General features: G+C 45.5%; 1 protein-coding gene across 8 annotated transcripts in view; it reads right to left on the bottom strand.

Moving 5' to 3' along the window:
* CCDC60 (coiled-coil domain containing 60) overlaps positions 1-21,740 on the bottom strand; it is a 177,229-nt gene that overhangs the window by 18,000 nt on the left and 137,489 nt on the right. For all 8 annotated transcript variants that reach the window (XR_011467445.1, XR_011467442.1, XR_011467443.1 and 5 more), the window contains 3 exons: positions 13,372-13,462; positions 8,574-8,808; positions 2,483-2,567 (listed from right to left, as the gene is read on the bottom strand). Coding sequence is in view for 1 of the 8 variants with exons in the window: in XM_070386131.1 (XP_070242232.1) it covers positions 2,483-2,567; positions 8,574-8,808; positions 13,372-13,462 (411 nt within the window). In the remaining 7 variants the exon portion in view is untranslated. The remainder of the gene's footprint in view (positions 1-2,482; positions 2,568-8,573; positions 8,809-13,371; positions 13,463-21,740) is intronic.

Raw genomic sequence — 21,740 nt, 5'->3', positions numbered from 1 at the left:
TGGGAGGTGATTAGATCATGATGGGGGAGCCCTAATGATTGAAACTGATGCTCTTGTAAAACAGACCCTGGAGAACTAGCTTGTTCTTTCTACCACGTGAGGAGGCAGCTGTCTATGAAGAAGAGAGTCCTTGCTGGACACTGAATCTACTGGCATCTGGATCCAGGACTTTCCAGCCTCCAGAACTGTGCAAAATAAATGTTGTTCACAAGCCCCTCAGTTTACGGTATTTTTTGTTATATCAGTCTGAACACACGAAGACATGGGACCAAAGGGCAGTCTGGCCCTTGAGGCTCGGGGCTGGAAAGGCAGGCTTTCAGGGGTTTCTAATAAGCCCAGAACTCTATGTCTGTCTTGATGGGAGCAGATTTGGTGTCTAAAGTGAAAGAGGAATCCACATTTTTAAAGTGAATCAGGCAAATGAAAACCTGCAGCTTTCCCTAACTGGCTCTGTGCAGCTCTGCAGAGAAGCCTCCAATATTTGCTGTCTTTGTGACAGATTAGGGAGACTTTTCTCCTAGAGGAATGGAAGCAGATGGGAAATTTCAACAGGTTCTTGCACTGTAACCATGGTTATTTTATCATTAAAGTGAATGCAGTGGCCAGGTGAAGAGTTTTGTGAGAACCAGGTTCTTGTGTGGTTTAGTCTTTGAGTGCCTGAAGCAAGTCATCCTTCTCCATCTATGAGATGGGACAAAGGAATTGGGCACTGGTTAATCTATCTGTCTCAGCAAAGTGCTGCAAAGGTTCCCCAGGACACTGCACATGAAATCAAAGCAGCCACCACCTCCACTGTCACCAATCTTTACATGCTTACAATATGCCAGGCACAGGCTAATATGTTAAATGCATCATCTCACTAAATGCTTAATGTGACTTGGTGGCGTAGACATTATTTCCATAATAATGAAAACACTTTACCAGGAAATTATCATTTAATTCTCATTGCAGCCCTTTGGGATAGGTTATTAAGGAGCCTCATTTAACAGAATTGGAATCAGGCTCAGAGAGGTGAAGCAACTTGCTCAACAGCACACAGCCATTAACTCATGGAAATGGAGCTCAACCCTCCTCTGCTTGGTCCCACTGCCAATGCCTGGATGATACACAAGCTCATTCTACAGATGAGAAAACTAAGGTTTAGAGAAAGGCTGAGGGACTTGTTCAAAGGCACTACGTCTTGAGCCCACGTCAGTCTGATTCCAAAGCCAGTGTTCATGACGTGAGTGCTCACACAGGGAAGGAGCTTCTTGAGCTGATGCTTCATCACTGTCGTCTGTCTTTGATGCTGATAAGTCAGGCAAAGAGGCTGGGGCCGTAAGGGCCAACACTGTCGCCGCGTGCCTTCAGAGCCACCCTTCAGGGCCCCGAAGCAAGCTGAAGCAGCAGCAGCCGCCAATTCATCATGAACAAGCAGAGGCGGGTGAGACGCATGTGAGCGTGCTTGGTGAACTGTAATTATGGTAATAACAATAACCAATAAGTCATAGCCGGCATCCTAGTAGGCTGAAGGCGATGATGAACCTCTCTCGTGCCTCATTTATTCTCGGGAAGTAATTTGCTTACTCAGAGGGATCCACGCTTGGGAAGGGAGCTTCAGCTCTAGCCTGCATGGTCTCCAAGGCTTTTAGAGGGTCAGACATCCAGTGCCTGGGGCTTTCCGCCAGAAGGAGGACACCTCGGGTTCAAGTCCTGACGCTCTGAGCCAATTACATTGGCTGTCTGTCAGCTCAAGAAACTTCAAAGGGATTCTTTTTGCTCCATGGTTAGAAATCAGAATCCTAGAGGTGGCTTCCAAGGTCTCAGCGGACGTATACCTCTCCCCACCCCATTCTGGCCGCATTTCGGTCCGTTCTGAGCATGTCTGCACATGCACGCCTGCAATATTCACTCCCCTTGCCCGCTCTCCCTGCTCCTCTAGTAACTCGGGCTAGCTAGCTCTTCTTCATGCTTCATCCAAAATCTCAGCTCAAAGTTTCCTCCTTGGAGGGAGCTTCTCTGATCCCCATCCCAGACGAGATCAGATGCTCCTATTACTTCCTCTTACAGCTCTGAGATTTCTTTCATAACACTTCCTGCAATAATAAGTACAGTTGGTCCATCCATATTCATAAATACTCACTAAAAGAATGAATGAATAAGCTTTGGGTTCCTGGGAAGAAGGGCAGCGTAGTAGTTAAAGGAAACGTTTTTGGAATAAGAAAGTTGCAGATTTGAGTTGTCGCCTTACCATTTGTTATCTGGGTGACCTGAAACAAGTTCCTTACCCTCTCTGAACCTCATTTCCTTATTTGTAAAATACAGACAACAGTACCTACCTTGTGGGGATGTTGGAAGGACTCAGGGAGGTGATATATGTGAACAAAGTATACGGTTCAGCACTTGTCACAGAGAAAATGTTCAACCACGGGGCACTGCTGGCCTGAACGATATCACTCTGATGCTGACATCCTTTATTTGACCAGGTAGCAAGAGAATATACCTGGGTGCCTGTCTTTGCATCTCATTTTCCATGGTGATTGTTCTCCGGGCATCTTCCCGAACCATCTCTAGGAGCTTCTGCAGATCTGATGGGAACACAAGAAGTCACTGTCTGCAGGGTGCCTGTGAGACAGGACTGTGCAGGTCAGGGCCCAGCTCCCAGCCTGATATCACCTTGGCTTTAGAGCACTGGCACCTGATAGCTCAGTTGGTAAAGAATCCACCTGCAATGCAGGAGACTCTGGTTTGATTCCTGGGTTGAGAAGATCCACTGGAGAAGGGATAGGCTACCCACTCCAGTATTCTTGGGCTTCCCTTGTGGCTCAGCTGGTAAAGAATCTGCCTGCAATGGGGGGACTTGGGTTCGATCCTTGGGTTGGGAAGATCCCCTGGAGAATGGAAAGGCTACCCACTCCAGTATTCTGGCCTGGAGAATTCCATGGACTGTATAGTCCATGGGGTCGCAAACAGTTGGACACAAATGAGCAACTTTCACTTCACTTCACTTCGGAGCACTGGGGAGCTGGAGAAGGATAAGACCAGGGTCTAGACGTCTGACAGGCTGTAAACATGATTCCTCTGCCTCCTACCAGTGACCAGCCATCTCCTTTAGAATGCCATCTAGATTCCTCCCTGTGGCCTGTGAGGCCTTGTGGGTCTTAGCTGCTCTTTGTTCCTCCTGTCTCATGCCATTCTCTGCATCCTCTGCCCCCTGGAACTCTACTGCAGCCTGAGAGCACTGCTTCTACTTCCAAGAAGAAATCAAGAAATCACCTTATGGGGGAAAACCTTCTCTTACCGTATAGGCCTGAGGTTCCAAAATGGTGACCCATAGGCTGATTGGATCAGATTGGACTGGGATGCCCAAACTTGTTAAAACTGGTGGTTTTCCCATAAAAACACCCAGGCCTCCAGCTTCCCTGTAAAGACTCCGAGGTGGGGCTCATCACTGTTGTGTGCTAATGGGGCCTTCAGACTTTCAGGGCTTTCTCCAGCTCACCATCGCTCTCCCTACTCGTCATCACACTGCTGCTGCTGCTGCTAAGTCGCTTCAGTTGTATCCAACTCTGTGTGACCCCATAGACGGCAGCCCAACGGGCTCCCCGGTTCCTGGGATTCTCCAGGCAAGAACACTGGAGTGGGTTGCCATTTCCTTCTCCAATGCATGAAAGTGAAAAGTGAAAGTGAAGTCGCTCAGTCGTGTCCGACTCTTAGCGACCCCATGGACTACAGCCTACCAGGCTCCTCCATCCATGGGATTTTCCAGGCAAGAGTACTGGAGTGGGGTGCCATTGCCTTCTCTGTGTCATCACACTAGTTGACTTGTATTTCCGTACTTTGTATTGTTGCTTTTTATACAATGTAGAAATATTTCTCTGTGTCTGACTACTGTGTGTTGACTTGAGTTCTCTCAAAAGATAATGTTCAAGTCCTAATCCTCAGTACCTCAGAATATAAATTATTCATGTTTTTATTTGGAAATATGGTGGCTGCAGGTGTAGTAACGATGAGGATACACTGGAATGGCATGTGTGCATGCTAAGTCTCTTCAGTCGTGTCCGATTCTTTGCAACCCCATGGGCTGTAGCTAGCCAGGTTCCTGTGTCCATGGGATTCTTCAGGCAAGAATACTGGAGTGGGTTGCCATGCTCTCCTCCAGGGGATCTTCCTGATCCAGAGATCAAACCTGTGTCTCTTACGTCTCCTGCATGGGCAGGAGGGTTCGTCACCACTAGAACCAAATGGGAAGCTCCACGTTGAAGTAGAGTGGGCCCTTAATCCAATAGATTGGTGTCTTTGTAATAAGTGAAGAAGATGGCCATGTGAGGACGGAGGCAGACTGGACTGTGGCTGCATGTACAAGCCAAACTGTCAAGGATGCCAACAACCGCTAAAAGCTAAAAAAGGCAGGGAAGGGTTCTTCCACACAGATTTCACAAGAAACAAAGCCCTGCTGACACCTTGGAGTCTAACCTCCAGAATTGTGAAACAATAAACTAATGCTGTTTTCACCCAGGACATGGTCTTTTGTTAAGGCGGCTCCAGGAATCTAGTACATGGACACTCTTAACAGCTGGAAAATAACATATATCTGGAGTAAGCTACATGCTTCAGGGTGAGTAGGAGAGTAGAAGCTCTAAGTGCTTTATACGGATACAGATGGGTAAGTAGCTGGCACTGTGCTTGTCATCCAGGCACTGTCAATATTTGCAGAATAAATAAGTAAATGACTAAGGAGAGAAAAAACAGGAAGGGTTTGGAAAGCTCTGAGCTAGATGTGGAATATTGATGAAGGAACACAACGCCAATGGAGACACTTTCCTTCAGTCTGTGTCTGTAGTCGCCTCGGGGCTAAGTCTCAAAAGCCATACCTGGACGGGTGAAGCCAGCGCTTCCCAGGACCGTTCATGTCCAGCCTGGTTTGTGAGCGCATCACTGGGTGCTGGGAAGAGGCTGTTCTCCTCAGAGACCTCCCCTCAGCCATCTGGGCTGTGATAATCATCAACATTTAGCCATTTTCTACTCCACCTTCCTCATTCTCAAGCAGTTCACCTTCCTAGTATCCTGTGGGCAGGGTTCCATTTGACCTGACTCTGACCTTCCTTTTTGTCTTGTCATGCCCACCTCCCCTCCTGCTACGCATCCCAGCATCCTTGTGGTGTGTCCAGAAGCCTGTTATTGAGGGAGCTCTGGCTTTCTTCCCTTCTCTGCTCCCTCATTTCTGCCCCTACTCGTAAGCAAATCAGTCTAGTGGGTGGATCCCAGAGAATGCCCAAAGCGACCCAGCACACTGGGCAGCTCTCCCAGAGAATCCCCTCTACGGCTCCATATGCCACTTAAGGCACTGAAGTTTGCTTGTTTTTTTCCTGCTAGCCAGTAATGCCTCTGGGCAGGAATGGTGCCCACCAACATCGAGGTACATCCATCCCATAGCTGAGGCTGGATGTGTATGAACTGGCACAAAGTCTTGGGGCTGTGAGGCCTGCATTTACCCACAGAGGCTACCTGAAAGGAGAGACTTGTTTACAAAAGGTACAGACGCCATGAGATAGTTTCCCTGAGGAAGACAGCCCTGTGACAGATGCCCACACTTGGAGGAACCTGCCTAGTTCTTAGTCCCCAGGGCTACGGATACACCATTACCCAATGCTCAGAGATGACAGCATCCTCTGGTTCTGGATGACAAGCCACACCCCTAAAGAAAAAATTCTAATTCCCTCCTCCATTGCCCATCCCCAGCCAGTCTAAGAACCTTACTTGAGAGCAACTATACCCTCCCTTTGGGGGAAAAGAGTGGGAGTCCTTTTGTTGTATGGGGTTGGTTCAAGGGGTTGGGGGGACAGTAGAAGCCACAGGACCCTTCTTTTTGAGTTACTAAAGTGAGTTTTTCCTCTAACAATTTCAAGACCAGCAGCTTCAAGACTGCCAAGAGAACGGCCTGGGTTTTTGTTTCTCTGGAATCCCCTGATCACTGACTTGAGAGGAGACCAGTCCACACAGAGGCCACGGCCCGCTGTCCACAGTGATTTGTGTCTACAAAGACTTCATTATGCAGCCAGCCCTGGAAATTAAACCTTGGTCAGATGGTGTATCTCTCAGAATAGGATTCATGAATTCAGAATCAATTTGAGGAGGTTTTAGAAGGCAATGAAAGTCTGGGAAATTAATCTACTTTTGAGAAGGCTCTGACAAACACAGCAGAGTTTAAGGGATGAATAGAGGAGAAGGGTGAGGAGCTGGAGGGTGAAGAACTCTCTCTCTGGATGTCGGTCTCTGGTGGGAATGCATCTCCCAGCCATTTCTGTGCACCTGCCGTGCGCCAGGCTGAAGGTAAGACATTGTTCCATGCCTGAAGGGAGCTCACACTCCTTTCCCCTCTCTTCCTTAGTAACAGAAATATATGTATGCATATGTACTCTGTGTGTGTTGGGGGGAGGGGGCTGGGCATGGGAGGAAGCATTTATTACCCCAATTTCCCAACATCCTTTGCAACTAAAGGACTAAATGCTGTGACAAAGTCCTGTGGCTAAGTTCTGGGCCATGAGATTTTAGGAGAAATGTTGTATGAAGCTTCTGAGAAGACTGCTTAAACTCGGTTGGAAGTGAGCACTTTTCTACTTCACCTACTTCCTTCTGCTTCCGTCCAAGGATGTGACTCTGATGACTGGCATTCCAGCGGCCATTCTGGACCAGGAAGTGATCCATGGTGAAGAAGAAAGACAGGAGGAAGTAGGATCCCTCATGATCTTTTGGAACCACCCTATCTCTAATCTGGCCTTCCCTGGTGGCTCAGCTAGTAAAGAATCTGCCTGCAGTACAGGAGTGAAGGTGAAGTCGCTCAGTCGTATCCGACTCTTTGCGACCCCATAGACTGTAGCCTACCAGGCTCCTCTGTCCATGGGATTTTCCAGGCAATAGTACTGGAGTGGATTGCCATTTCCTTCTCCCGTTCCCAACCCAGGGCTTGAACCTGGGTCTCCCGCATTGTAAACAGACGCTTTACCGTCTGAGCCACCAGGGAAGTCCTGGGTTTAATCCTTGGGCTGAGAAGATCCCCTGGAGAGGGAATGGCTACCCTCTCAGTATTCTGGCCTGGAGAATTCCATGGACTGTACAGTCCATGGGTTGCAGAGAGTTGCACACAACTGAGCAACTTTCACTACCTCTAACCTGCAAAAAAAAAAAAAAAAAAGTTAATAAATTTTTATCTTTTTTAAACTAGTATTTTTCAGGTCTCCATACCTAGCCAAAAGAAGTTCCTACCTGAAATAAGGAGATGTCGTTGTATTAAATGAAAATTAAGTACCTAATGGGACTTCCCAGGTAGCTCCATGGTAAAGAATCCACCTGCCAATGCAGAAGACACAGGAGTTGGGGCTTCAATCCCCGGGTTGGGAAGATGCCTTGAAGAAGAGAATGGCTACTCACTCCAGTATTCTTGCCTGGAGAATCCCGTGGGCAGAGGAGCCTGGTGGGCTACAGTCCATGGGGTTGTATAGAGTCAGACACCACTGAGCATGCATGCACTTAATGACTTATACAAGCAAGTAAAAATATGAAGAATTAAGAGGAAAGTCAGGGAAAACTTTGCAGTGAAGAGCATACGCCCCACTTAGGAAGGGCAGCTCCAGTTGAATATTTTCATACAGGTTGCTGGCCAACTGTTGCCACAAACAGTAACGTTTTTTAAAGCCAGGATTTCGATGTCCAAACTCTCAAGCTTAAAAAGTCACTCCTACTTTTTTTTTTTTTAAAAACAAAGACTTCTGTGCTAAATAACACATGGATGGCAGGAACTAGCCTATGTGCCCTAGCTTTCTATCTCTAAACTAAGACAAAAGATAGGAGTAAAGAGGGCGGGTCCAAAAGAGTTTGGGGAGGTGCCACTGGCTGCAGTAGGCAACTGGTTAGACTCGGAGGAGGGAGGCCACTGGGAAAGCGTCAGAGGAGGCTTAGAAAAGGGGTCACAGTGTAATACAACTTCCTCTATCAAATATCCAGAAAAGGCACATTTCCAGAGACAGGAAGTAAGTTTGTGGTGGGAAAGGAGGGCTGTCAATGGACATGAGCTTTCCTTTGGGGTTGATTGACATGTTCTACAATCAGATGGTGGTGATGGTTATACAACTATAAATTTACAAAGAATCATTGAACTGTATACTTAAAACAAGTGAATTTTATGGTATGCCAAGTTATATCTCAATAAAGCTGTTTAAAAAAGCAGGTACCGAATTTCAAAAATATAGTATGAAAACATAAAATACTGTATCAATATTTTTTTATAGGATTACATGTTAAAATGACAATATTTTCTAAATTGGGCTAAGTAAAATACAGTATTAAAAGTTTTAAAAAGAGCAATTGATGACCATGGGCTGTCTCCCAAGTAGTAATGGTCCAGAGTAACCCAGGTTAGAGTTTATTTCTGATTTCCACTGCGGGAAAGCAAAGGGGTCCTTGGAAATTGACCAGGGCTAGAGGACCTGTGTCTTCTTTAACTGAGTGGGGTAAAGGTGAAGCATATGGGGCTCATGCTGCCTGGCTTCAAGGCAGAGTCAGCGCAGACTGGTCAGATCAAAGGCAGGACTTACTGACGTGGAGAGGCTCTTCTTCAGGCTTGGTCGAAGACGATTCATTGTCCTCGATGTCCTTGCTGCCTGTCGCCTGGGTGATCACACTTGGAGGTTCATCTGAGCCCGGGTTCACGGAGACCATGCTGCTCTGGGGGGATGACCCTCCACTCGTCCGAGACAGACTGAGGGTGGAGCCTCGCCGGCTTGGTTTGCGGGTGGTGGGGCGTGCTACAGGGATTTTGAATTTCTTGGTCTGAAGAAAAGAAATAAGAAAGGGGGATTTTAGAAAGAATGAAGGAAGGAGGGGAGCGGGGAGGGAAGGAAGAAAAATAGCAAAACCTTGGCTCTGAATGTAAATTCTTTTTGACTCTTTCCAAACACCATGAGATATATTTTGGGTCTGGGGAAACCTGCCACACGCTGACGTCATTTATACGTGTGTATTACCAGAAGCAAGTTTGACGCCGCTTCCTCTATTCAGTGAGCGCCATGATTCCCAGTAGTCACCACAGGAAGCTGAACATGTAATCCATTGACGCTGCCATGAACCAGAATACGTTTCGACTTTCCTTGTGTAACCATCAGAGTTGATTTTTAAACTAGGGGAGGGTGGGTCTAATTTCTTTAAGCTGCATCTTGTTTTTCACCGCCCCAATTCTAGGTATCAACTTTGTGTTCACCAGATGACACCTGGGCCTCAAAGAATACAGATTTATATTCGCTGGGGTTTTCTGAAGAATACGAAATGGAGAAAGCTCTAGCCTTTACACTCAGGAGGTGGAGTTGGGGGAGGCAGATTTGACTGATGAGGAGAAGGGGAGGAGCCATGATGGAGGTGGGCGGGAAGACCGAGATGACAAGTCTTAGGAGGTAAAAGGCGGAAGGTAGAGAAAGTCCTGTGAGAGGAACGTGAATTTTTGAAAGGAGTCAGTGTGGGCAGGTTACAGGTATGTGTGCGCGCGCGCACCCTCTTGCATGACTGGCTGTCACTTTAGAATGTACTTTGTGTGGTTATGTCCTCATTAATTCATGATTCAAGTCTTAGGTTTCCTAACCTGTCCCAATTTACTCAGCTACTCCGGGTAAGAGCTCAATGCAGGTCTGGGCTACAGTTTACACTCCATTAAAATAGAAACAATTTCATTTGAGAACATTTGAAATGAAAGCCCTTAGAGGGCAGTCTGAGATCTTTGGCTGAAACTCATAGTGTGAGATGCCCTAGGGAAGAAGATAAGGAGAGGCACACCTGAAGACACACAACCCTCTCCACCCTGTCTGATCAACAGGGTGGAGAGGGTGGCTTTCAGCAGGCCTCATCTCAGGGAGTCCACAGTGTGTTATCAGAAGTTATTTTTTGACTGGCTACTAAGAGAGTCAATTTCTAGGGAGGTTGATAAGAAGTCTGGGGTCCCCAAGGAGGAGACTGGGGTCGGGGACTCTCAAAGCAGAGATAGGGGTCTGGAATTCTCAAGGAGGAGGAAAGGACAAACATCTTTTTTTTTTTTTTTTCCTCTACATTCCTTAGTCTTAGTTACATAAAATGTTTTTTTCTTTAAGCCCAGAACTGATGATTACATAACAAACAGCTCAGTTTAAACTCTGTACTAAGGATTATATAACAACAATGTATCCTGCTTGAGGACAGTTTCTCCTTCCTGAAAACCTTCTGGCTAATCCTGTTATCTTAAAATGTAAATTATGGGAGTGGATCTAGTAAGATCTTTACAACCTTGAGACATTCTTTTGATTTATTGTAATAACTAATTAAAAAAAGTATATAACTCCCTTGCTCAGACTAGCAACGGGGGCACTCTCTGTTCCCCTTCTGATGTCTATGTCAGAAGCTTTCTCTGTCCCTTTTTATACTTTAATAAAACTCTGCTATACAAAATCTCTTGAGTGATCAAGCCCGGTCCCTGGTCCCGAAGCTAAATCTTCTTCTTCACTGTTCACAGTAAGCTATCACTACTTCAGGGGCCCTGAGTGTAGGTGGAACCTCCCTGTTCCGGAAGAGGGAAGGGATTTCTCCATTACACAAGGCAAAGAGAAGGTCAGGGAAGAGAGATGGGAGAAGGCTGTGGGTTTTAAGATGTGATGTCTCCCTGTGAACACCACCTCCGCCAACAAATCTTCAGTGAAATACCACACAAGTGATGGAATGTTTCAGAATTTGATAGCCTGGGGATCTGGAGTTCGAACTGGCTTTAACCAGATCTCCAAGGGAGTATATGAAGTTAGAGAATGACTGAGATAAAGAAAAAACAAATGCCCAAAGCTGACATGCTCTCCCCTTTGATAAATTAGCAGCCTGATGCAGTGTCCCCTTTGTTACGGCACTGCAACTGGACGAGAGCTTGCCAGACCGTCAGAGGGCCCTTCTGCTCCCTGCCCCCACTAGGGAGAGAGAATATCAGAGCTCTGGGATAATACCTGTGGAAGTCAGCTCTTCCTGTCTCACCTGGCACAACATGAATTCTTGATTCTGGACTCTTTTACATCAATGTCATTTTTGAAGACTGGACAGATTGTGTCACCAGGGCAGCCTGGAGTCTTGCAATGAGCATTGGACCCAGAGCCCAGGGACTTGCCTGGAGCAGGTTACTCCCTACCTCCACTCCCTCATCTGTACAACAGAGAGGATGGGCTGGGATGATCACAGAAGAGCTTTCCACACACAGAGTTCTGTGCACATCTTCCTTGCATTAGGATTTCATTCTGTGCTCCTAAAGTTGCCATTAATTAAAATTCAATTAACAGCCACAGCCAGGAAATCCAAAGTGAAGGGCTGACACTTCTGATTAATTGAGAGTGGCAGAAGAATAAAATGTGTGTGGGGGGAGGTGTGATAGGCAGATTCGGCATCCTGCTTGCCCTTTATTGAACTGACTCTCCCTGAATTGACTTAAATCCCCAAATGCTTCTTCTCTGTGTCTGGTATTTCACTCAAGGAGTGGTGTTAATTGGCTGCTGTGTTTCCAACCAGGAGGGACTGCTTTTCGGCAAAACAAGGAAAAGGTTTCCTTATACTTTCTTAGAAGCAGGGGTTTCTAACTGGTGGCCCATGGGGAGACATGTTTAACTGGTCAGAATTCTACAAACTGGGGATATCCTCATATGAAGTACTGAGGTTACTGGTCTCTCTTGAAAATGATAAGCTCTGGATCCCATTTTCACATGGTGAAATGAGTAGAGCTAGGCAGAGGTTGTTTCCTTTAGCTGTGCAGGAGAATTCTTGTTTGCCATAGACCTCCCCACTCCCTACTATATTACCCAGCCTAATCTTTTCATTTATGCAATTTCCCCAGCTTTTGAGGATCACTGCCCTGGCACTGATGAGCTCTACACATAAAGAAGAATATTGATTGCTGTGGAAGTTGACTGGAGCCTCTCTTTCAAAGTCCCTATTCTGCAGGTGGAGAAACTGAGGTCGAGAGAGAGGAAAGGACTTCTTCAACGCCATGCAGGGAACTGGGTCACAGTGGCTGAACTAGGTCTCCTGACTCCTGATTCAGTGCTTCCCCACCCTCAGGACACACCACACTGCAGCCTAGAGTGTGACCCACAACTTACTCAGGAGGGATTTCAACTCGGAGTTCAAGTACAGTGGTTCACTCACCCCTCTTCCAACTATAGTTGTCAATATTCCTGAAGGACATTTTTTTTTTTAAAAGGTTCGTGGCTTCTACCGTTTTTTTCTGTGCATCTCTGGAGACAGATGCACATGGTATCTCCATAGCAACTTTCAGTGATAAAAACAAAGGCTCTACTTCTCAGATCTAGGAGTGCTCGGATGAAAAAGCAAGAAAATGGTGAAACTTCCTGAGGGGCGATGATAATCACGATGCCAGAGAAAACATGCTTTTGAAGAGCGTGGTGTTTAATAAACAGGGTTTAATAAATAGACCCAGGATTAGTTAACTCTTGGCTCTGCATGGCTTCATGCAAATTACTTAACCTCTCTGAGCCCCAACTTTATGATCTCCTACCTGGAAATAAGAATAGTGTCTTATGGAGTAATCAGGAGGACAGGACGGGCTAATACACCTAAAGAGCTTCTTTAGCACAGAACCTGGCCCACTGTAATTCTGTTTACAGAGTGGCTTCTAAAAACTATATAACCACAATAATGCACAGCATTTTAACATTTTCAAAGTGAGACTGTGTATTGTTTCCTGGGGTACTTTGCTAATGTTGAGAAATGGGCAGAAACCAACATTATTTCCATTCTGTGGGTTGAGGCACAGGTTCAACAACAAAATCTCATTGTGTGTTCTCTCAACTGCCTTAAGTGCTTTACTCCTGCCATTATTATTATTAATGGGCTTGCTTGCTAAGTGGATGAGTTTGGGAGTTAGGAATACTCTTCAGTGAAAAGAACAGAACTCTGGATTTTCTCTTAATAATAGACCCACATTCTAGTTTGTAGAAAGCCCTGTCTGTTCAATCACTCATTTCTTGTTTTCTGAGTTAAAAGAGAGAGAGACAGACAAATGACTGTTATTGATTAAAAATATAGAGCTAAAGAACAAGGTGACTCCATTTCCTCCTGGTGACATCTTATTAGGCAGCTCCTCCGCTACTCCTCCCCTCCTCTATGAAGTGGTATCTAGCCAAATGGCATTTCTTCTACAATCCCCTGATAACCATTTTAATTAAATTCACAAAAGCCATCCAACAGCATGAGGTTCTGATTTCCCTTCACTCAGAGAACCAACTAGAAAAAAAAAATCCCATCAGAGAAAAGACTGGCAAAAAATGCCTCCCCCACCAAGTTGGAGTTGGTAACCAGACGGGAGAGTGGTGAGCAGACAGTTACCTTCGGCGCTGTGACGAAGTGCTCCCATCTCTGTCCCATGGACTTGTCCTTATTGATTTTTTTTATTGTGCTTTTGCTTCCACCTGGGTCCCTGAGTGAGAAACAGCTTAATGAGTTTTCCGTTTCTAGAGCCTCAGTTTATTACAAGTACTTTTAAGAAAAGCAATAAATTGGTGATGGATGGTGGCACTTCTCTGCTGTGATTTTTCCCCTTCCTGTACTCAGGAACAATGGGAGGGGAGGTTCTCCACGGCCGGGGTCTTGTGAGTGGGAATCGAGGTTAGGAGAGACCACAGCCCGCTGGGTAGGGCCTGAGGGAGGTGCAGCATATTTGTCCACATTCTGCATCTATCTGCATCTTGAACTCAGGTCCTCTAGCAGACTCCAGAGCAGGTCTGCGGTTCCTCTTGGGGGTGAATCGAAAAGCATGTTTGTTTCTGAATCTCTACCTACTCTACTGCCTAAGGGTCTCACATCAGGGACAATTCTGAGTGACACAGAGAGAATTTCTGGGTGTGCTTGCTGCGGGGAGGGATGCAGGGGGAAGCTTGTGGGATGAGTTGCACAATGAAAATCACAGGTTTGGAGTTTACTAAGTGAAAGTTCTATACAATCCTACATGCAAGACACTTCTGTGCATTCTCACTGAATCACCTCAACACCACCTTGTTATGCAGATATTTATCATCTCATTTTATAGATGAGAAAACAAACTTGGGGTCTTCAGTCACTTGCCCAGATGCGTATTTACAATGGATCTAATGACCATCCCTTGCGTGGGTCCCTCCATGGCCCTGTACCTAATTTTTGTATTTTAACTTTGTATTCTTTTTCTTAAAGTGCCCCTCTCCCCAACTGAATAAATTTCAGGTCCCACGAAACCTGGGTCTTCCTTCGTGGGTTGTAACTTTCTGAGTAGGAGACTGAAGCCCCAGTAGGTCTGGAAAGTGACCTACCTAGAACCCTTTATCTGAAACCCATGGGACCAGATGTGCTGCCAAATTCAGAATTTGGGCATTTTGCAACGGAAATACGCTGTATGTGTACTACACATTGGGGGCAGGAGGAGAAGGGGACGACAGAGGATGAGATAGCTAGACGGCATCACCGACTCGATGGACTTGAGTTTGAGTAAACTCTGGGAGTTGGTGATGATAGGGAGGCCTGGCGTGCTGCGATTCATGGGGTCGCAAAGAGTCGGACACGACTGAGCGACTGAACTGAACTGAATACTACATATTAACATAATCTTGCCAGTGGCTTTGAGACACCATCTTTTAATTAAACATGTTAACATTTCTGCAGCAGTATATATGAATATTTACTTTAGGCGGGATAACGACTACAAATAGCTTCAAGTTTTGCCACCAGATCAGTTTGGTTCATGTCAGATTTTGCTGCCAAACTGAGTTATGGAAAAAACTGAGTTTTCAGAGCCTTTTGGATTTTGGACTTGTGGCTACAGGGTGGTGGAGCCCTGCTGACAAGCAAGCTGGAAGACTCAGTAACGACCTCTACCTTTGTAACAACTGATTGACTGATCTCTTGATCTCTCCGTTCATCCATCCATCTGTTTATCTCCTTTTTCCCTGCAGAAAGGATTTTTAGATGTCTGGGAGCCTTTAAATCGTTTGGCTGGCTGTCACTCAGCATAGAGGAGGGGCTAGAAGGAATGAGACAGCCAGGCCAGTTTGATTGTGGGGAGGCACCAACAGGAATCTAGACTCCTCAGGGGCTACTGGTCAGGGGAGAAGCTCAGATAGGAGGCAAAGGTGAACCTCACTTACTGACTGCTTTTTGTGGCGTGGGGGTCTGAGTAGCAGAATCAAAGGCTTTTACCAGCCCCAGTGGAGAGGGGGATGTGTGCTCTCTTTGTTGGCAGAGCCTTGCTGGGCATCTCCCAGCTCACAGCCTCGATGCCCGAGGAATGCTTACAGGGTCAAAGTCGGGCTGCGGAGGGTGGGGTGAGAATGTGCCTTCAAGCTTTTTGTAAGACTTTATGTTTGATTACACAATAAAAAGCCCTCTGAATAATTAACAGTGAAGCTCATTTATCGTTGATTCTGCCTGCCTCTCCCCCGAGTAATCAAATTAAGGAATATTCAAAATCCAGCCAGAGAAAGGAGCGATACTTCAGTCCTATAAACAATATTTAAACTAGCGGCGCTTTTGAAGTCTGATTTAAGGCTCACCAACTGGAAGCTTTAGCGTTTCTGCTTTGGAGCGTTTTCTTTCAAGACCACAGGGCTTTTCTCGCCTTTTCCCTTTGCTAACTCAGCCCCTGCTGTGCCTCCAGCCTTCTTCTTGAAGTTCAAAAGCAGCCCCTCTTTCCCCTTTAAAATTAAATCTGGTACAGGCCAAGCTTTCAAAATCTTAAATATTCAGACCCAATTGGGAAGATGGAGGTTTTTCGTTCACACAGACTTCCAAGATGACCTGAAATCTATTGCAACTTCAGGCAGCAGGTTAAATGAGCTAAAAATGCAGCAGGCTTCCCAGGGATCTTAAAAAGCCCTGAGCATCGCTCTTGCAAAGCCATTGATAAAGAAAGGGCCTGGTTAGACAGGATTGGTCTCTCTGATGTTTCATTTTCAGTAGCAAATAAACTAAACAGGAGGATCAATAGGGAGAGAAAAGGAAATAACCTGAGCATTGTTGTCCACAGTGGGCTGACTGCATACACCTTAAGCAAGGAGGGCAGGCAGGCTGGTGTTCCTTCCCAAGGCCTGGAGGCACAGAGCCCTTCACCTACTGGGGTCCCAGGTTTTACTGGCTCTCTGAAGTTGGGTATAGCTCTGTGACTTGCTTTGTTTAAAAAAAAACACAAAAACCATGAGTGCAAGTGACCTGTAGCTTGTAGGGAGGATGCTTTAAGGGCCAGTGCTCAAGTCAGACTCCCTTTTCTGCTGTGCTGATGGGGAAGCTTCTGCTGAGATGGAATTCCTATCAGCCTGGGCCCCCAGGTGACTGAGGTTAGCAGAGTTCCATGTGGATTACATGTACAGGGTGAGCGAGATGTGAGCTTGGGCTGTACTAAGTGGCTGAAATTGGGGGGTTGATCGTCCTGGCAGCTTAATTTACCTGACCTAATTGATAGCTCTGATTTATTGTCTGTGTGATCTCAGGCCAGTCTCTCTGAGCATCAGAACCAGGAAAAGGGGTATACCCGGGTAGTTAACTGTGAGTTTAAGAATCTGGTGGACCAGCTGTCTGAGTCCTCTGCCTGCCCTGCTGCTTCTGAGATGTGCAATTTTTTTTAATAATATTGACCCTCTCTGAGCCTCAGTGTCCTCAATTGTCAAATGGAGAAATAGTAGCTGAGTCAGAGGATGATTAGAGTGAAGATGCAAAGCAATGGGCTTGTTAGGAGCTTGGCCGGATGCCTTGTATGGAGAACTGAATACAGCAGAACTATGAACTACATGCGCTTTTTTTGACACACATCTCAGTGTGGCATGGAGGAGGTGCTGGTGGTGGGTAGGAGGCACTCAGGCACATCCGTGGGGGAGAAGCCACTGTGATCTTCAGACCACAGTCTCTCCCTGCTAAAGCTTTCCGGGGGATTCTATCAGCTAGAAACCAAGGGAAGAGGTCGTTGAGCACTGTTGCATCTCTTCTAACTCTGGCTGCCACTTAAAGACATCTAACCACAGTGCAATCTGGGTAATTTTCTCAAATGCTTCACTCGCACTTTCTGAATCCGCATTTGCTTCTGAGGGTAGAGGGTCTGCTGGCAGGTTTAGGACATGTTCACGAGTCCACGACTGAGATGGAGGACGGAGGTACCTGCTGACTTTGTAGCAGCGAGAGGCCGGAGGTCAAAGCTCCCGTGTTTTCCCTGGCCAGGGTGCCTGCCCCAGCTCCGGAGTAATAGGCTCTCTGGCCACCCAGCCACATTCTCCCACTCTCGTAGAGATGTCTGCTTGAGTAAAGGAGTGGGAGGATCAGTGCAGGGGAAATCAGAGACTTCACTCAGACATCACCTTCTGTGTGAGTCCTCCCCTGACGACTCAACTTAAGTCACCCCACTCCCCTGTCACTATCACCTCACCCTGTCAATTTCTTCATGACGCCCACTGCTATCTCAAAGCATCTTGATTATTATGTGTTTATTATCTGCTGCTCCGCACCACCTCCCTTGGAATAGAAGCTCCAGAGGGCAGGGACAGTGTCTTTTTCCCACGGGTATATCCCCAGAAGTGCCTAAAAAAAGTAGGTTTGAGGAAAATGAGGCTTTCCAGGGTGGGGGTGGTGGGGATGCATGATAAGGGGAAAACAACTTAGTTTAATAATTACTATTATGTGTGTTGTTCAGAACAATGCTGCATTTTTTTTTTAAGTGACAATCTGGCAAACATTCAAGATCTTGAGAGAATTGGTTAAGTATGTTGATAAACCCCAAAGTTATTAAAAGAAGATTTGACATGGAGAGATAATCCCCGTGTATTAAGGTAAACAACAAAAATTTAGTTGCAGAACAATAAATGTAGACTAGCTTTTTTTTAAAAGGAAATTATATATTTACATGTCATATGATCTTAATAAGTTATGGTCCCTTTTTATATCTTGGCAAATAATACTTTGTAATGAGTTATCCTTTTTTATTTTTTTGATATCGGATTATTTCCTAAATTGAATATTTTGGGGCTTTAGCTAGAAACAGAGGAAATAATCATTTAGTGGTTAAGTGCAGATGCTTTGCATCTGGGCTTTGTTGTTGTTCTTTAGTCACTCAGTCATGTCCAACTCTTTGCGACCCCACAGACAGCAGCACACCAGGCTTCCCTGTCCTTCACCACCTCCTGGAGCTTGCTCAAACTTATGTCCATTGAGTTGGTGATGCCATCTAACCATCTTGTCCTCTGTTGTCCCCTTCTCCTCCTGCCTTCAATCTTTCCAAGCATCAGGGTCTTTCCTAATGAGTCAGCTCTTCACATCAGGTGGCCTAAATATTGGAGCTTCAGCATCAGTCCTCCTAATGTATATTCAGGATTGATTTCCTTTAGGATGGACTGGTTGGATCTCTTTGCAGTCCAAGGGACTCTTAAGAGTCTTCTCCAACACCACAGTTCAAAAGCATCAGTTCTTTGGCACTCAGCTTTCTTTATTGTCCAACTCTCACATCCATACATGATGACTGGAAAAACTATAGCTTTGACTAGATGGACCTTTGCAGTAGGCAAAGTCAAGTCTCTGCTTTTTAATATGCTGTCTAGGTTTGTTATAGCTTTTCTTCCAAGGAGCAAGTGTCTTTTAATTTCATGGCTGCACTCACCATCTGCAGTGATTTTGGAACTGAAGAAAACAAAGTCTGTCACGGTTTTCATTGTTTCCCCATCTATTTGCCATGAAGTGACGGGACCAGATACCATGATCTTAATTTTTTGAATGTTGAGTTTTAAGCCAGCTTTTTCACTCTCTTCTTTCACCTTTATCAAGAGACTCTTTATTTCCTCTTCACTTTCTGGGCTACCTGGGTTCAAATCCTGATTTTACTAGCTGTGTAACTTATAGCAAGTTACTTAAATTCTCTTTGCTTCCGTTTACTTATTTTTAAGTCAGAATGAGGCTCAAATGAGGTCACATCTCCTGACCAGTGCCTGACATAGAAAGCACTCACATGACAGGTAGTTTCCTTATAAAACAGTGGCTAGATTTAGGTACCTGTGTCATATTTGAAATGTCTTATATGTAGAAAGGCATCTATCTTTTTCTAAAGGAGGCAGTGGGTTCTTTGGGCCTAGAAGCCCAGCCCTTGAGTGTCTGGACTCTCTTAATGAAAGTCAAAATTATTTGGAGTTTCCAATTAAGAGTGGGTCCAGGGCTTCCCTGGTGGTCCAGTGGTGAAGAATCCGCCTTGCAAGGCAAGGAACATGGGTTCGATCCCTGGTCTGGGAAGATCCCACATGCCATGGAGCAGCTAAGCCCATGAGCCACAACTACTGAGCCCATGCTCTAGAGCCCTTGAGCCGCAACTACTGTAGCCTGTGTACCTAGAGCCTATATTTTACAAGAGAAGCCACTGCAGTGAGAGGCCCATGCACTGCAATGAAGAGTAGCCTCTGCTCACCACAACTGGAGAAAGCCTGCATGCAGCAACGAAGAGCCACTAAAGCCAAAAATGAAATGAGTAAATAAATCTTAAAAAAAAAAAAAAAGAGTGGATCCAGGAATTCCTTGGTGGTATACTGGTCAGGATTCCAGGTTTTCACTGCTATAGCTGCACAATGCAGTCAAAAAAGGAAAAAGAAAAAAAAAAAGAGTGGGTCCAGTGGTGTCTCCGGGACAGCTGAGGCAATAAGACATACTTGACTGTGCTGCCCACGTAGCTCCAGGGCAGAGCACCGATTATCTGACTCTGGAGGCTCAGGGCGATTGGAGCAGCTCCTTCCCTCTGCCTGAAAGGTAAATCGGTAACTTCTCGCTCCCCTCTTTGACCTGGGGTCTGCCCTGTTCTTTCCCACTGAGTGGGACTAAGAAGAGGTGTCACTAAGGCTTGAAGTGCTTGCTTACACCGGGTCTTGTCTGCTTCTCTGTAAAGGTCCACTCATTTCTAGTCAGTCCTTGGAAAGTGAGCCTCTAATAAGAATAAAACCAATATGAGTTCACAACCCTTTATTCAATTCCAAAATCCAAAGGGTCTTGAAAACAAACAAAACAAAAACTCATAATTTACTTGGCAGCAAAACATGATCTGAACTGATGGAAGACTATTGATGACCTTTGTTTACCTCGAGTATCCATTTAGTGTAAACATTCATTTTTTTTTCTGCAGAAATATGTTTGACAATAGGGTGCTGTCCTAGTTCCCTCTGGGAGTAAAATGCTCTATATGGTATATTGTCTCATATTTCCATTCTAAAATGCCAAAAAAAAAAAAAAAAAAAACCACAATTTTGAAATGCAGCTGGCCCCAAAGGTTTGAATAAAAATCTGTGGGCCTTCATGTATAAAACAAGTCTTACTTTCCCTAAACAGAAGCTTCCATCTCTCAGAGGAGGGTAACTGGCGCATTCATTATTGAAGGCTTTGTTTCTGCTCTGTTTGGACCTGATCATCTTGTCAATTGAAATAAACTCTTGCTAGAAGTAGAATTAATGAGGATACTAGAAAATGATAATGTGTTTCTATTGCCACATGATGAAATCGGGAAGATCTTTTTTTTTTTTTTTCCTTTCTAAATAAAGTGGAGACTCAGACACAACTCAGAAGGACATCCTAAAATCTGTCATCTCTCCACTTTCCCGACCATCCACCCATCTACCCAAATATGGGATCTTCCTGCGATGAACAAAGATCATGTTTGCAGCACTCCTGCTGCCAGTTAGTTAAATTTTGCTGCCTGTAGAAAGCCCACTTTGAGGTACTGAATCACCCCACTTTCTTTCTATAAAATCAGGGGGGCAGGGACTAGACCTATAGCCATCATTACTTCTAATAGAAATGAAACCTCTGGGAACTACAGGTCCCAGAGGATGGATGTTTCCTTCTGGAAAATGCATGGTGGTGTCAGGACTCAGGGTTTATGTTTCAAGCACTTCAGTAACAGGAGATGCTTGCTGCTTGATAGTGGAAACTCAGAAAATCTCAGGCAGGAGAATTGAAGACTTGGTATTTTCCTCGTGGGGTCATTCCCTAGATTGCCCATCTTTGCAACCAGATTTGGGTTGAACTCATGTACCTTCTCCACCCCTCCCTCTCCATCTCTTTGTATGTTTTTCCATTCCCCCAGTGAACATAGCTCTCAGCCATTGGTAAAATTCTGCTCAGAGGTGTATTTCTTCCCTTGCCCTAAGTCTCAATGGTATTGACAGTCACATTCCTTACTGCTCTTTAAAATCAGGATTTTGATCTTGAATAGCTATCATTTAATGAGCACTCACTGTGTCCTCAGACATCATGCTGAATGTTCTACATACTTTATCTTGCTTAATCCTTACAAGAACTCTTCTGGTTCTGTTCTTGCAGACAACTTGACTCTCCTAAAGAAACAAAACCTTACACGCCTGCTTGTTCCTTGCTCTGCCTTGTATGTGCCACGCAATTCCTGCGACAGTGGCCTCAAGGCTGCTGAGGAGCCCTGCCCTCTGGTGGAGAAGCATCTAACACTTCTCATGGCTTAGATAACAGGTGCTGGAGCATCTGCCTGAGCAAAGCAGCTGCTCCTGGGACCTGAACACAGAATATTCCCTGGGTCCAAGTGGAGAAACAGTTTTCAATATATACTAAAAAAAAGAGAGAGAGAGAAGACAAAACCTTCAGAGAAAGGGGAAAAACATGGAGAATGGGAAGAGTAGATGGGAAGGGGACAGAAGGAAAATAGGAAGAGGATCAGATGCTGAACAGTGCGGGGAGACAGGATCCAGGAA

Source organism: Bos mutus, chromosome 17 (genome assembly GCF_027580195.1).
Source record: "Bos mutus isolate GX-2022 chromosome 17, NWIPB_WYAK_1.1, whole genome shotgun sequence".
NCBI classification, from domain to species: domain Eukaryota; kingdom Metazoa; phylum Chordata; class Mammalia; order Artiodactyla; family Bovidae; genus Bos; species Bos mutus.
This window is presented reverse-complemented; position numbering and strand designations above follow the sequence as displayed.